Below are 17,280 nucleotides of genomic sequence, written 5' to 3'. Positions count from 1 at the left end.
CCTTAATAGACAATGCTTTTAAAAGTCTTAAGGTAAATTTGCCCAAGGTGTTTAAGGAACAGCCAGGAGGCCAGTGTGGCTGAAACAGAACAAACCAGGGAGAGAGTAATAGGAAGTGAGATCACAGAGATAGGGACTTCAGATTACATTGAACCTTCTAGGCCATTGTAAGTATTTGCCTTTCACACTGAAGGAAATGAAATTTTACAGTTCACTAAAACGTAATCAAGTTAGAAATCAATAACAGAAATGACTAGAACACTTGAAAATTCAAAGCTAATGGCCAAGAAACACAGGAAAACATACTCAGTGTCATTTGTAATGAGGTACACAAATGAAATATACAATTTCATGTCTATCAGACAAGAAAAAATTTTTAAAACCTGACAGTTAAAGTGTTGGTGATAATGGGAAGCAGCCAAACCATTTATATACTGCAGAGAGGAATATAAACTAACACAAATACTTTGGTAAAAAAATTCAGGTTTACCTAGTATAGTTAAAGACACAGACACCCTATGACCCAGCTATTCTGCTCTCAGGAATAGACACCTAGAAATGTGTACACATGTGTACTAGGAGACTTATGCAAGAATATTCAAAACAGCAGTGTTTGCTGGGTAGGGCTAAGGGAATAAGTGATGTTGAAGCACTCAGCAACTAAAAATAATGGAAAGCCGTTACCAACCCTAGGCTTGAGAGGACAAAGTTGGAGAAGTTTGTAAGAAGTCATTGAAAGCAAGGGCTGTGGACAAAAGGTCATCTAAGTGCTGCTCTGTAACACAAGTAGAGAATGCAGTCACTACAAAATCTCAGCACATCAAGGAGAGGAAAAGTAAGTACCTCTACCTCTTTCTACCCCAAATGGGAATCAACCTAAACAAACATCAACATTTCAACAGGTAAACAGTGGTGTGATCATATAAAGAAGACTTTTAAGCAGAAGACTCTTAAGCAGGGAAAATGAATGAAATACAACTATGCACATCTTTATGGGTAAATCTCAGTAAATTATGTTGAATAAGTTAAACAAGTTGGAAAAGTGTACATATACTAGTTTTCCATTTACACAATGTTTAAATACATGCAAATTTAACAATATATTGTTTAGAGATACACACATGCAGTAAACTGCAAGGAAATCAAGGGAATGAAAAAACACAAATCCAGGCTAGTGATAATCACTTAGAGGGGAGGGAAGAGGAAGAGAACAAGTTCTTATTGTTTTGTTTTTCTCCATAAGGTATATAAATTTTATAAATGTTCTTTTTATCTACTTAATATCTTAGGGAAAGGAAAATGTTTGCACACACATACATATAATATACACGCACATAAACAATCACATTTATAATACTCTGAGGCAAAATAAAATCACATATTATATCAACAGAAGTCCTCATCTTAATGATTTCTCCATGGCAACCACACTGTTGACCTCATTTCTTTACTTAAAAACGCAGTCCTCCATGGGTTTTGATGATAATACACTTTACCAACTTTCCTCCTATATCTATGCCACTCTTTGTCTTGTTTGTAGCCTTGTCTTTCCAAGCCACTAAATGTAATTCCTCTCTAGCTTGTTGTGCTACAACCTTGCTCTCTGAGGTCCAGCCGTGCACATCTACCTTCAGTTCCATTAACACAATATGCTCTCTTCATCATGGAGCCTCTGTACATTCTAATTTGTCTCCACTCTCCAACTCATTTTCTAGACTTCAACTTGAACCTTGGCTTCTTAGAAATCCCTTTTTAATTATCTGTATCAGTCAGGGTCCTGACAGGAAAGAAAAAACTCAAAGGGGTAATTTGAAGAAGATCAAATGAAGGGACTAATTTATAATCATGGTAAGGTTAAGGGAACAAGTGATGTTGAAGCACTCAGAGACTAAAAATAGTGGAGAGCTGTTACCAACCCTAGGCTTGAGAGGACAAAGTAAGGCAAGTGCTGTAAGTAGTCATGGAAAGCAATGGCTGTGGATGAAAGGTCATATGAGTGGAGCTAATGATATATGCAGACAAAGCAGTAACTGCAAAATCTCAGCACATAAAGGAGAGGGAGAGTGAATACCTCTACCTCTTTCTTCTCACCCTTCAATGTTCTGCTAGTGTCTCCAACTGGTCAAACCCAACCAGAAGCCAGAGAACAAGGGAGTTCACGTGATGCAGCCTCTAAAGATCAACCTCTAGGGGCACAGAGTAGGGCAGAAATGGGAAAGAACGGATCTGGAGAGACAGAGTCTACTTAGTTTGCATCTAAGCATCCATTTGTCTGTCTGTCTCTTCCTCTGAAAACAAAACAAAACAAAACAAAACTAACTCATGTCTGAAGCACAGGGAACACAAAGTTCTAGAGCCACTATGTATCACAGGGAGATTTCAATTTAGTGATACTCCCAACTAAATTTAAATGTTAGATACCAGTAGTACGTGTCATATTAGGTATCAGGAAAAAGAGAGGAAAAAAAAAAAAACAATTACTCAATATACAACATAGCTGCCATGGTTCTTCATTTTGTAGCTTGTTTTGAAGCCTACCTTGATTTGTTTACCATAGCTTCCTTCTCTCATCACCCATTCTGTTTACCTTACTGTCTGCCAACCCCTTTTACCTGGTAGAGGACTAAAATCTTTCTCAAAAGATTCAAGACCATAGAAGCCCTCTTTTCACTGGGTTGCCACATTTTTCCAATGAACATTATTACTGGACACAGAAAAATTAAGTATGTCACTGAATGGTTTGCAGATGAAGTCTATCTTTTCTTTATTGTATGATAACAATCTAATTGTTCCTTCACACTTGTGCTCAAACAACATGGTCGATACAGTGACCCTTCCTGACTATTAACTCAGTGCTGATGAGCCCCAAATGGCAGTGGGTAGTCTCAGCTTCCTGTTTAATGGAAGTTTTGCCGGAGTTTCATGTAATATAGAGCCCCTTGTAGGAAAAGCACCCCAAACTCACAAGATGTTGTTTCTCAGCTGGAACCCATACTGAACCTTCAGTAGGCCATGCCGCAAAACCATCAAGCTAGCTGGGCAGTGCTGCACATGGTAAGATGAGTGAATTCCATGAGTATGAGCCTATTCCTATACCTTTTTCATAATAAAATGAGTGTCTAAGACACTCATTGTGTAAGACACCACAGTGACAAATAAAGCTTCTGCTGGCAGATATACCACAGGAAGAGAAGGCAAATCCTTTTCTGAAATATGTAGCTTTTCCCATGAAGACAAATTACTGCCCTACCCATGATGGAAAGGAACCAACATAATCATTCTGTAACCGATACTCCCTGTTCACAAAATCCACTTAGCATCATGCCATCAATCTAATGGGCAAGCATTATCTTCTGTGCAATAGCAAGACAATCAAGGTTCTCTGGGACTATATAATGCTAGAAAGCTGGAGAGTTAATGTAGGTCTGAAGCAAGACTGTGAGGGTATACTGTAACCTCTGCCATATGTTATCAAACTATCTCTGGTTATATTTATTAATAGAAATAGAAAAGAATACATTTGATATGTCAAGGAGCAGTAAACTATAGCCCTTGGGCCAAATCTGGCCCACTGCTTTTGTATGGCTTTCAAGCTAAGAATGGTTTCCACATATTTTAATGGCTGAAAAAAATCAAAAGAAGGATAATATATTGTGACATGTGAAAATTATGTAAAATTCAAACTTGTATCCATAAACAAGGTTTTATTAGAAAATAGTCACACTCGTTTGTTTATATATTGTCTTTCATGATACAGTGGCAGAGTTGTATGGCCCTTCTGAATGGCCCTCAAAGCTTAAAATATTTACTATCTGTCACTTTACAGAAAAATCAACCCCTAGGCTAGGTCAATAGCTGTCTCCCTCCTCCAATCATGGAGAATGTGTTGGTTTTCTCCAGCAAAGACACTACATCTAGAAAAGCAACTGTGACCTGTATCATCATCATCGGATCAAGTTTAATCTGTAGTCATTTTCCAAGATCATTGGCTTTTGTACCAAATAAGTAAGTTAAATGGAAATATAATAAAAAGCAGTATTCCTGCATCTTTCAGGTCTTTGATGTTGGCATTAATCTTTGCAATCCCCAGGTATTGCTTCTGGCATGGTATTTTATTAGCATGGACATTGGTAAGGAAGGGAGACAGTTCTAGGGTCTTCTACTTACGTACTACCACAACAACCTTCATGCCACAGGTCAGACCATCAATATAGGCATTATTCCTGTTACTGAGTATATGTGTTCCCAAGAGTCAAGACTGGGAAAATAACCACATAATGGTCCCACAGTCCCAATGCACTATGAGACAGAATAAAGACAAGAGTCTATCTATCATTCCACTTCCATAAATCTCTAAGACTGACTGGTGGATTACGGTGGTACTTAGGGTCTCCAGGGTCTCTAACTGTCAGTTCAGACCCAGAATCTAATAACCCCTCTGAAGGTCTGGGCATTGCCTTTCCTCAGTGCATGTTTATCCTGGTAAACAGCCATAAGTTCTGTAGCTTAGAGGAAGCTTAGAGGAAGATTCATAGTGTACCCTGTGACCACACTACAAAATGCTGCAAAAGGACCCAGCCTCTACCTCAAGGGGCTTCAGATTTGTGGTCTGGCTTAGGGCTGAGAACTTTATAATAAACTCTGAATCCCCAATATGGTAACTCAAGTTGGGTCTCTGTGCATCAGGATGGAAATTTTCTACTCGGATAGGAAAAACAGGAGTCTATACAAACTTGTTCATTCTTATATACTCCAATTAGTACCACAGATCTCTGTGAATTGAAACAATCTAATTACTAGTCTTCCTTGCCCCTTATTTTGGTAATTTTTCCACTATAACTTTGATAATTATATGCCAACATCTGGCCTCTACCACTCCAGGTTTCCATGATTCCTTTGAAATCAGGCAGTTCAATTCCATTTAAGCATCTTTATCCACAATCTTCAGCCTATAGAGGAAAGCTACAACACATCAGTTCTTCTATTATTTTTAAATACTATGTCTTCAAAGTGGACAATCAAAAAGGTATTTCTATAGAACATTTAATCCCTTTCAGAGTAAAAAAGTAAAAAATACATCAAAATGTGAAAGCACAAATAAAAGAGCACATAAAATAACATAGTCAATGAGAGTTATATTGATGTACATACTAAAACAGGGTATACAAATAAAGTCTTGGAAGTGTTAACGAAATTGACGTATCATGAACAAATGTAGGAAAAATATTTGAAAGAGAGAACATTATTTAGTAAAAAATCAGATTTTAATTGGGAATAAGGTGTGTGATATCTTGACATTAGGAATTACACTATGTTACAAAAGAGGACTAATCAGGAGGGTTCCTTCACTGGAAAAAAAATGAAATAAAAATCATAAAATTGAATGCTGTCAACTAAGTTACATGATTTAAGTTTATTATCTAATATTTTATTTTTAATGAAAAGCAATTGGAAGCCTCAACAAGATTCTGAGTAATAAAATTTATAAATTGAATACTTCTAAAGGTATGATTTCCCTCAAAAGGTACTGGGAAACAAAGAAAAGGTACTATACACTTCGGTCATCCAGATCTTCAATGTTTAGAATATGGGTGTGAAAATTACCAAGGAAAAATAAAAACAAATATTTCTTCAAAAAGAAAGAAAAACAAAAGACAAATTAATTATCCCCCTGAACTTCACAGCAGTCCTTGAAATATATTTCTCAAGACACATATAAGAAAATTCTCTACTCCTCTCATCTCATAGATCCTCCTGTTTTATATGTTGTAATTACAATTCAATAAAGGAATAGTTGTTCTGACAAAACTTTCTGCTAGAAGAGGAGCTGAGAGAATCTAATTCTCTATTCATTTGACAGCCTGAATTTACGTAAGAAACAAAGGCAAATATATCCCCAATGCCCAATTCTGGGGTTTATAAATATTAAAACACTAAACCAATGGTCATAGAGTGACTACTCCTTTGAAGAGTTATATCAAACTACTATCCCAGTGTTTCAGTGTTTCTGAACACTGCATTTATATTCACAGAGAATGGAGATAAAATAAATTCCGCTTTATTTTAAAGCATTCATTTTATTTAAAAAAACAAAGCAGTACCTGGTTTTGCTGCATGTAACTTCTGTTTCTCATTGTCATCATGATGTCCAGTTCTCCACTGATCTAGAACTTCTTGAAAGGATTGGGCAGAAGCTTCTTCAACAAATGGCCCTTCACACAAGAGCCTATCTCTTGGATTTGCACATTCTTCTTTCTTTGTTGTTGAAAGTTCTACCTAAAACAATTAACAGTGTATCTAAGTGTGCTTTACTAAATGTTCTGTATCTTACAATACAGGTAGCATTAACTACTGAGCATTGTGAATCACACATTATTTTTAAACTTAGAATAGAATGTTTTTAAGTTGAACTTATTTATGTGCTTTACTGATTTCTTTAAAACTATTGACAGTTTTAAACGGTCTCTTCAGAAAGTACTAAAACTAGAGCCTACAGGACTGAGGGTTTATCATTATGTTATCCACCAGCGTTTTCCCTGGAAAGCAGTGATAGCCTTGTATCTAATTCTACTTCTCCAGTCTCCTGCTCCCTGCAACCTCCCCACAGCAGAAAGAACAGTTTCTTAACATGTAAATCTGATGTCACTTCCTGCTCCAAACCCTCCGATGACTCTCTGTGAAACCCTCAGTTCCTATTAGGACTTATAAGGCTGTACACAACTTTGTACCCCTCTGCCTTTCACTTCACTTCCTTTAATTCTCCCCTTCATTCACCCTGCTCCAGCTAAACTTATCTTCTTTCAGTTCTAGGAACCCATCAAGCATATTCCACTCGAGGGCCTTGCGCAAGCTATATCCAATGCCTGGAATGGTCCCTTTTCATATCTTCACACAGCCATTCCACTCATTTAATTTGGTCTTGGCTCAAATGTCACCTACTCAGAGAATAGGTGATGACACTACTGATGACCCTAAAAACAAAGCCCCTTTCTCCCCCACTTTCCAATCTCTTATCTGCTTTATTTTTCTCTCAATAACTTATCTCCATGTGAATTTACTCTACATGTTTGTTTATTGCTGGTCTCTCCCCATTAGAATGTAATGGGATCAGGAATGTTGTCTGTTTCCTCAGTGCCAAGAGTAGCGCCTGGCACAAAGTAGGTGCTCATTAAAAGTTACCTGAATGAATGGACAAATTAATGAATGCATATGAAAAACTGCCTGCTTCTCAATGTAATGATGGGGGGAAAGGATGAATTCCGTACAAAATATAGATCCACTGTGAACACACAGAAGAAAATAAAGGTAGGATTTGGCAGTTATCCAGTGAATCAGAGAAAACAGCCAAATTAGGAATCTAAAGCAAAATAAGTTCCGCACCAATGCTGAATTATCAAATGTGGATTACCTACACTGATGAAATTGCTAAATCTCCATTGTGTATCTTCTAGATACAACAGTAGAATCCTCTATGTTCAGCCCTTAATTGCAAAAAAACCAGGCAGATTGTCAGAGGACAACTGAGTGAAAATCGTTAAATATGTGCATATATAAAATTCAGTATAAACAAAAAGCATCTGGAACCTACAGACACTATGCTAGTGGTTGACACAGAAACACAGAAATAGAAATAGGAGCAAAGAGCAGGAATTTAACTCAGATAAACAAGGATCCTATGGACAAAAAGTGGCAGGGGCAGTATTCCGGAGTGAGAGAATGGTATATATGTTAAGGCATGGAGTTAAAGAACACAGTGGCATGGAACTGTATGCAGTTGTGTTGCTATAGTAAAAAGTGGGATATGAGAAAATATAAAGGGTGGAAAGACAAGTAGGGGCAGATTGTAAAGGATCCTGCCTGCCATCCAGAGAAAATTACACTTAAACATCTTGGAAATGCAAACCTACTGAAGAGTCCCACCCAGTAGCTACTGAAGAGTCCCACACAGTAGTGTGGGAGAGAAAGAAATTGGAGAACAGTGAGTTTGGATGCAAGGAAACCAATTAAAATTTATATCCAGTTCTCAATATCTATCAATATTACAAATGCATAACCCTCTTCACCTAAGAATTTTAGGATTTTATCATATGGATATACTCATATATATGCAAAACAATATTTTTCAAAATTATTTTTTATACTATAGTTTATACTGGCAAAAGATTAAAACAGTATAAATGATGATCAGAGAAAACATAGTTAAAAAGTTATTTTATAGCCAATAAATGGAATATTTTACAACCACTATATAGAATGAGAAGGCTGTGGAATACACTTATATGGATAACAAAACTACTGTTAAGTGTAAAAAGCATGTTTGCAGAGCAGTATGCAACACACTAATATGTGTGTTAAGAAATACCTACATACAAAAGTAGAATAATTATTAACTTCTAGAAGGGGAGAGAAGAAAATGCACTTTTCACTTTATAGACCTTTTGCACTTTAAGCAAAAGCTAATTTCAGTATTTGGAATAGCAATAAGAATAGAAGTGACCAAATATTCAAGAGTTTTCAGACGGTTTTAAGATGAGATGTGGTAACTGATTGGATATGCAAAGGAGAAAGAGAAATGACTATAGAAAATAAATGTTCCTGCTGGCTTGGAAAGCTAGAAGAGAGGCTGCCACCAACAGTAACATCCATAGGTTTTGGAGAAGACATGATGAATTTCGTTTGGAAATACTGAGTCTTAGAAGTATGTGGGAAGGTATTTACAGGTATTCAGTAAGCAATATGTGAATGCGTGTGTATATGTATGCTGCACTCATGAAGATGCACTGAAAACTCAGTGCTTAATACAAAAGGAGTTAAGTATTCTGGTGATACTAGCAGCTTTCCAGGGCAGCTCCTTTCCAAGCAATGAATCAGAGACATGAGACATTCGCATTTTACAGCTATGCCTATGGAATACTTGGCTTCCACACAGCGGTGGCAGGAAAGGGAAAAGCCAGAGGATAGTACATTGGCTCTTAAATGTTTCAGCTCAGAACTGTCATATGTCACTTCCACTCAGAGCCCATCAGGACGCTGCCCGATTCTACAGGGGCTAGGAAATTTGAAGAAGCACATGGAATCCAATGCTGTGCATCAATTACCCCTCTAGGCTACACGATACCCCACAAAATATGTTTTAATATCCCCACTTTCCAGAAAAGGAAACAGAGGATCAAAAGGCTAAAGTAAACTGCCCGATGTTACAAAGCTAGAAAACCAGAGTCAGGATTTCAAACCCAGGTTGCAGTCTCTAAAATGAAAGTTCTTTCATGAACTGCACCCATTTCCAAGGATATCCACTGGCTTGAATCCATAAGAAAAGTCCTAAGACAGATATCAGGCTTTAGCACCATTTTGACTCTTCCAGGCATTCAAATTGCTTGGTAAGCCAATTAAAAATCAGATTCCTGGGCCCAACCTAGATGTAAAAAAAAAATCGAAGTTTGAGTGGCAGGCCAGGAATGCACATTTTTCACAAACTTACCCAGTGATTCTGATGCTTATTGCAGCTGGAGAACCTCTGCTCCTCAACACAGAGTAGTACGAAGCATATGAGGGGGGTACCTCTTTAGTGTGTGCACTGTGTACAGGTGCACACCTGAGGGTCGACAGCAGGCATGCCCAACCAGGACTACTCACCAGAATGACTGAGCAGGTGTTAAAACCACACATCTGGACCCACCCAGAGAGATGCTAAACTCAGTCATGTGTGTTTCTCTAATGTTTCTCCAGTTGATTCTAATGTGCATTCCTGGATGAAACCACTGAATTAATGGCTTTACGTTAAGACCAGGGGTGGAGGGTCTATACAGCATACACAGTTACCGATGGGAACAAGAGGCAGTATTTATTTTAGGGATTAAAAGAGCAGGCAAAAGAGTAGCTCCATAGCTTTCTAGTAGAGCTAGTTACTTAAATCCTCTCTGGCTTTCTCATCTGTTAAGTGAGATAATAATAATGTAAAACTTATATGGCTATTGTGATTATTGGATAAGATAAAGCAATTAAAGGATTAAGCCTAGCATACAGTGTTTAATAAATGTTAGCTGTTGATTTATCACTATTTTTATTGGTAGGATAAATTAGATAAAATGGCAGGCACGAAGGAGAAACCTTTAAAACCACAGCCTCTGGGTAATGGTTAAAAGCAGGTAATTTGGGGTCATAAGGCTTGGGTTCAAACTGAAGTTCCACTATCAATGATATCTTGGGCAATTTAAAAAAACTGCTTTGCCACTATTTTCTCATCTGAAAAAAAAGAAAAAAATTTAAAAGGGTAAAAGAGATAATACACGTAAAATATGTAGGATGGTGTCTGGCACATAGTCGGTCCTCAGTACATTATTATTCTAATAAGACTGTAACTCATTCAGTGATTATTCACAAGCACCCTTGGCAGGTCTATTAGTGAAATTCATGCCAAACTGCTAACCTTCCTGGACAATTCAAGTATAGTTTCTCTGCTGTAAAGAGGTCCTACTACCATAGAGCATGTTTTCTTTTATGTTCTCTGAGCAAGAGTTAGGAACTCACGGGACTGAAGTTCAAGCCTGATTCTGTCACAAAGTAACAAGCTGTGTGACTCTGGCCAAGTTACTATTTCTGAACTACAGTGAAAAGGCGAGTGGCATCTAAAAGAATGAGGATTATTAATTACAAGGATCAAAATTTGAGGAAGTTTCTTTCTTGCTAAAGAATCAATACAACAAGTCTATTATTAAAACATAAACATGAGCTGATGAAAGCTTATCTAGTACATCATAGGATCAGTAATCAATCTGAATGACCACACAATTTGGTATAAATCTGATTTTAAATAACTGTGAAATTGCCTGTCACCTAAAACACTTGGCAAGGTTTTGTATTTTTAGCCTCTCTGAGATCCTGATTAACATAAAATTGTTATATTGCATTGTGGGGTTTTTTTTTCTATATTTCTCCCAAATATTCATTTCCTGATGTGGTGAAAATGCCTGGAAAGCAATATGATCAAAGGATCATTCATCAAAAAACTAGTAGCCAGAGAAATCAAAGCAATCTCTTTAAAAGGATTTTTACAGTGAAAGTGTTTCTGATTAATAAAAAAACAAATTCATATTAACCAACAATGTGATCAAATAATCTCCAAAACTCTACAGCTCTAGTTGAGTATATGAATGACAGTTTCCATGATCATGTATGACAGAAAATGTCTACTATATTTTCCTCAGCTTACCTCAGAGCTGCTCCCCTGAAGAAGAAGAGATTTGGTTTTATGCTGACTTTTACTAATCCCTTTTGTAGAACAATTCTCCCCTCTGGGTTCATCCGGATCAACTTTCTTTATAAACCGATGGGCAACATCCAATACATTGGATAATATTTGAGATTTTGCCTATAAATAAACAAAATAGGAATAAAAAGCCTAATATGTCAGCCTAAGTAATTTAGATATATTAAATCGTGTTTTCATTATTCTATGACTAATAAACTTCAATGCATTTTATTTAATATTTAAAAATACAAATTGCCATTTACATCAACCATATAATAGTGACAGCTGCCATCTACTGAAGGGCTAGTTTGAGCTCATACTATCCTAAGTATCTTAAAAACATGTTATTTAATCCTCAACTCTAAAGCATAACTATTTTTTATCATTGCTTTAGGGATAAGGAAAGGAAAGTTTTGAGGGTTTAAATAACTTGCCCTTGGTCACATGGTGAGTGGGTGGCAGAGCTGGGAAGTGACCCCAGGTGTGTATAATTCTAATGACTCCTAGCCTTTCCACTATATCGACCCTAAATAGGTAGTGTGCTATTTTGCGCACATAATGGCTAAAGAACTAAATATAATCTAGAGGGAGCCTGAATAAGCAGTAATGAGTATTTTGTTGGTGATAAAACATCTTTAGAAAGTATTAACTACTCAAACGTGCACATCCAGAAGTGCCCTAGCAAACTCCCAGTTGTTCTCTTCGCCATGCCTTTGCTCATGAGTTTCACTTACCAGGAAGGCCCTCCCTCCTCTATTATCTTCCTTGTCGGGCACACTCCTACCTCTCCTTCTAGATTCACCCCAAGTTACTCCCATGGGTCCAGGCACCTCTCCCTGCCTCCCTCCCACAGATGCATGAGGCACCCATTCTCTGCACCCTCTTCCTGCCCTGAGGAGATCCCTACCAGCCCACACAGTATTGATTTGATATCATCTTTTGATGTCTGTCTACACCATAAAAGTTCACAGAAGAAAAACATCATGTCTTCTTCAATCTTTGTATGGCTACCACAGTGCCTGGCAAATAGCACATGGCAAAATAACATAAAAATAAGGTGTTGGGGATGGGAGAGGGAGAATCACAGAATTAAAATAAATAACTGGGAAACAAGAATTCAAAAAGACTTTTCAAGTGCCTTCAGAGTGGCAGGAAAAGAACAGGCAAATCTCAGGAAGGCCCTATTTTCTAAAGGACTTCCTATAGGCAATAAGCCTGGTTTGCCCAAGGAGACCCTGAAGGATTCTGGATCCCATCTGAGCTTGAACCAAAGAAACTCCAGATGGAAGATGCAGGCACTTCAGAGACTCTCTGAAAACCTGACATTAGGAACACAAGTAATAGGTCTTACTTCTTAGCAAATGTTCTCAAGATAGAGGAAAACTTCAGCAGGGATCAGAAATGATTATTTTATACTCTCCCACAAATGTTCTTAGCAAATGTTCTCAAGATAGAGGAAAACTTCAGCAGGGATCAGAAATGATTATTTTATACTCTCCCATGAAAATGTGCCTATTTTAAAATTTTCATCTAGCTACCTATTTAAATGGCTAAGACTATTTTCCAGTTATGATCTTTAGTAAATCTATTAAGATTCGCTGCAATCTGATTCTGGAATAAATCAGTGAACATCAAATTAACTAGTGTTACTTCACAATGAATTAATAAATTTATCTATGACAAATGACTAAAATGACCTATGCACACATATTGCTGTCCATATACAAACCTATGGCATCTGCTCCAAATTTTCCCAAAGATCATTCAAAAGCCTCTACAGACTTAAGCAGCCCTTATTTTTAAAAGAAATTCATATTTATAATACAAAATTGTTGTCTATACTCATTATACCGTGCATTAGATCTCCATGGCTTATTTACTACTTGTTGCAAGTGTGTACCCTTAAACAACATCAGTCTTATCCCCTTCATGGCCCCATCCCCTGTAAACACCATTTTGCTGTTTTTTATGAGTTTGACTTTTTGGATTCCACATATAAGGGATATCATACAGTATTTGTCTTTCTCTGTCTGACATATCTCACTTAGCATAATGTGTTCAAGGTCGATCCATGATGTCACAAATGGCAAAAGGATATCCTCCTTTCTCATGGCTGAATGATATTTCATTGTGCATATATACCACATCTTTTTTATCCATTCATCCATTGACGGGCATTTAGGTTGTTTCCATATCTTAGATATTGTCAATGATGCTATACAGGATTGTATCTATCTCTTCAAAATCCTGTTTTAATTTCCTTTGGCTATATATCCAGAACTGGAACTGCTGAATCATATGGTAGATCTATTTTTAATTTCTTGAGGAAACTCCATATTATTTTCCATAGTGGCTGCACCAATTTACATCCCCACCAACAGTGTATGAGGGTTCACTTTCCACCACATCCTTGCCAGCACCTGTTGTCTTCTTGAGGACATTACTTGGTTTGGGGTTAGCGGAGATTATAAAGAGGCACAAAGGAACATTTGGGGAGTGACAGAAATACTGCGTATTTATTTATACTGAAGGTACACAAGTGTATTGAAATGTATTTTCAGAACTAATCAAGCTGCACACTTCAAAGGAGTGCATTTTACAAAACAATGTGAACATACTTATCATTGCTGAACTTAAAAATGGTTAAGATGGTAATGTTTACATTTTTTGTATTTTACCACAATTTTTAAACAATGTGGACACAGAAATAATGTGTGATTTTATTGTTCATAAATTAAACCTGAATAAACTTGATTTATCAAGAAAAAAAAGGAAATTAAGCCAATGGTAATGTTTCATTTTTCCAGAAACATCTGCACTTTAACAAATATTTTTTTAAGCGAAGTAATCCAATTTAACCTGATTTTAAATTCCCTAGAATAAAGTACTATTGACTTCAAAGGTGGTTAAAATTTCCACTTTATATTTTATATTTTAAAAAATATCAAAAAACAATAGTATTTTATATAAAATTATCAAGATAGAATTATCATTCAAATATATATATATACATATTTAAATAGCACAGAACAAAGATTATTTCTGTCCTAAAATGAATCTTGCTATCAATGATTCAGTAATTTTTATAACAGTTTTAGGTAGCATATTAAGAGACTCTTAAATGGCCAAAAAAATGATTTTATTCTTAAGTTAAATTTAGTGGGCTTCCCTGGTGGCACGGTGGTTAAGAATCTGCCTGCCAATGTAAGGGACACGGGTTCGAGCCCTGGCCCGGGAAGATCCCACATGTCGCGGAGCAACTAAGCCCGTGCGCCACAACTACAGAGCCTGCGCTCAAGAGCCTGCAAGCCACAACTACTGAGCCCACGTGCTACAACTACTGAAGCCTGAGTGCCTAGAGCCCATGCTCTGCAACAAGAGAAGCCACGACAATGAGAAGCCCACACACCGCAAGGAAGAGTAGCCCCCGCTCACCACAACTAGAGAAAGCCTGCGCTCAGCAACAAGGACCCAACACAGCCAAAAATAAAAACAAACAAATAAATAAATTTAGTGCTAAAAAATAAGATAAATATCATGAATAACTGATAAATTGGAATGCTATATCTAAATGTCTTAAGATTCCATTAATTCAATATAAATAAAATGCCAATAAATGTGAATTTTTTTTCCCATGACACCTTACATTTAAATATTACTCTTCTTGGTTGTTAGAGTGTATAAGTATACTCTATCTTTCTCATTCTTAAAAGAATTTTACAAGGAAAGTGAACAGAATTGTGATCCCCATTACTTAGACAAGAAAACCCAAGCTCATAAAGCTTAGGTCAAAGCCAAGTGGATACAAAACGCTGCGGCCTGAGTTAGAATCAAGGTCTTCCTTCTTCCAGCCTAATCCCTTTTCCCTACCGAATTATGTTAACACAGAAAATGTGTTTTACTTTTGACTTTCTGAAACTTAAAATTATTAAATTGTATCTCTAATAATGGATATGAACATTGTTCCTTCCATTTAACAAAACAAAACTACATACATCGTGAAATGTTTACCACAATAAGTTTAGTGAACATCCATTATCTCATATAGATACAAAATTAAAGAAATAGGAAAAAAATTTTCCTTATGATGAGAACTCTTAGGATTTACTCTCTTAACAACTTTCATATATAACATTAATATACACAATTGCGTGTGCAGAGATTAGATTGTTGAGTTCTTGTTTTTAATTACATTTATTGTGCTTATTTATTTTCATGTTTGACCAAGCACTAGCACATTGAAGGGAGGAATAGAGATGCTCCTTTCACTCATCTCACCTACATATTGCAGGAGAGAGGGGAATTGGAGGGCTATATGAACTTTGAAAAAACAAAACTTTTGAGCAACAAAGTTAAAAGTATTCTATAAGAATAGAATTATACAACAAACTTAAGCCATCTAGCCCCTAACTAAGAGGTGTAAAATTTAACAGAATCATTAAGATTAGAAATTCACCACAATACTATAACATGCTATTTTATAATACTTAAAAGTTCCTACGTATGTGAAAAATATATCACCCATATGTTATTTTTAACAATGTTAATTCTTCCAATGATCGCAGAATATCTTTCCATTTGTTTGTGTCTTCTTCAATTTCTTTCAGCAATATTGTTAATAGTTTTCATGCACAGGTCTTTCATCTCCTTGGTTAAATTTATTCCTAGATATTTTATTTTTTTATTGCAATGGTAAATGAATTGTTTCTTTAATATTTCTCTCTTCTAATTTGTTGCTAGTGTATAGAAACACAACCTTTTTTATATTGATTGCAAATTTATGGTTTTTGTTTATTATTCTAATAGCTTTTCAGTGAAGTCTTTATGGTTTTCTGTAAATAAAATCATGTCATCCACAAATAGTGACAGTTTAACTTCTTCCTTTCCAATTTAGATGCTTTTTATTTCTTTTTCTTACTTAATTGCTCCGGCTAGGACTTCCAATACTATATTAAATAAGAGTAGTAAGAGTGGGCATCCTTGTCTTGTTCCTGATCTTAGAGGGATAGCTTTCAGGTTTTCATCATTGAGTATGATGTTAGCTGTCAATCTGTCATATATGGCCTTTATTACTTTGAAGTATATTACCTGTATACACATTCTATTGAGAGTTTCTATCATAAATGGGTGTTGAATATTGTCAAGTCCTTTTTCTGCATCTTTTGAGATGATTATTTGATTTTCTCTTTCATTTTGTTAATGTGGTGTATCATGTTGATTGATTTGTGAATGTTGAATCATTTTTGCATCCCTGGAATAAATTCCACCTGATCATTGTGCATGATCCTTTAAATGTATTATATCTGGTTTGCTAATATTTTGTTGTGAATTTTTGCATCTATGTTCATCAGAGATATTGGCCTGTAATTTTCTTTTTTTGTGCTGTCCTTGTTTGATTTTTGGTAACAAGGTAACCAAAGGGAAATAAACATTCCCATCTCTTCAAATTTTTGGAAGAGTTTGAGAAGGATAGGTATTAAACCTTCTTTGAACGTTTGGTAGAATTCACTCATGAAGCTGTCTATCCCTGGACTTTTGCTTTTTGGAGGGTTTGTGATTACTGTTACAATCTCCTTACTAGTGATTGGTCTATTCAGATTTTCTATTTTTTCATGATTCAGTCTTGGAAGACTGTTAGATTCTAAGAATTTGTCCATTTCTGCTAGGTTGTCCTATTGTTGGTGTATATCTATTTGTAACATTCTCTTACGATCCTTTGTATTTCTGTAGTATCCATTGTAATTTTTAGTCTTTTGTTTCTAATTTTATTTATCTGAACCTCCTCTCTTTCTTAGTGAATCTAGCTAAAGTCTGTCAACTCTATCTTTTCAAAGAATGAGCTCTGTTTAATTGATCTTTTCTATTGCCTAAAGTCTCTATTTCATTTATTTCCACTCTGATTTTTATTATTTCCTTTCTTCTACTGACTTTGGGCTTCATTTGTTCTTCTTTTTCTAGTTCCTTTAGGCGTAAGGTTAGAATGTTTGAGAGGTTTTTTGTTTCTCGAGTTAGGCCTGTAATGCTACAAA

General features: G+C 36.1%; 1 protein-coding gene across 6 annotated transcripts in view; it reads right to left on the bottom strand.

The window, feature by feature from the left end:
* ZBBX (zinc finger B-box domain containing) overlaps positions 1 to 17,280 on the bottom strand; it is a 120,873-nt gene that overhangs the window by 42,354 nt on the left and 61,239 nt on the right. For 5 of the 6 annotated variants that reach the window (XM_082393957.1, XM_082393961.1, XM_082393956.1 and 2 more), the window contains 2 exons: positions 11,213 to 11,371; positions 6,102 to 6,276 (listed from right to left, as the gene is read on the bottom strand). In XM_082393957.1, coding sequence (XP_082250083.1) covers positions 6,102 to 6,276; positions 11,213 to 11,371 — 334 coding nt within the window. The remainder of the gene's footprint in view (positions 1 to 6,101; positions 6,277 to 11,212; positions 11,372 to 17,280) is intronic. The other variant, XM_082393960.1, reaches the window with a different exon arrangement.

This window comes from Balaenoptera borealis (assembly GCF_965194805.1).
Source record: "Balaenoptera borealis genome assembly, chromosome: 5".
Classification (NCBI taxonomy): Eukaryota; Metazoa; Chordata; class Mammalia; order Artiodactyla; family Balaenopteridae; genus Balaenoptera; species Balaenoptera borealis.
The sequence above is the reverse complement of the archived record's forward strand: the minus strand, read 5'-3'. Positions and strand labels throughout refer to the sequence as shown.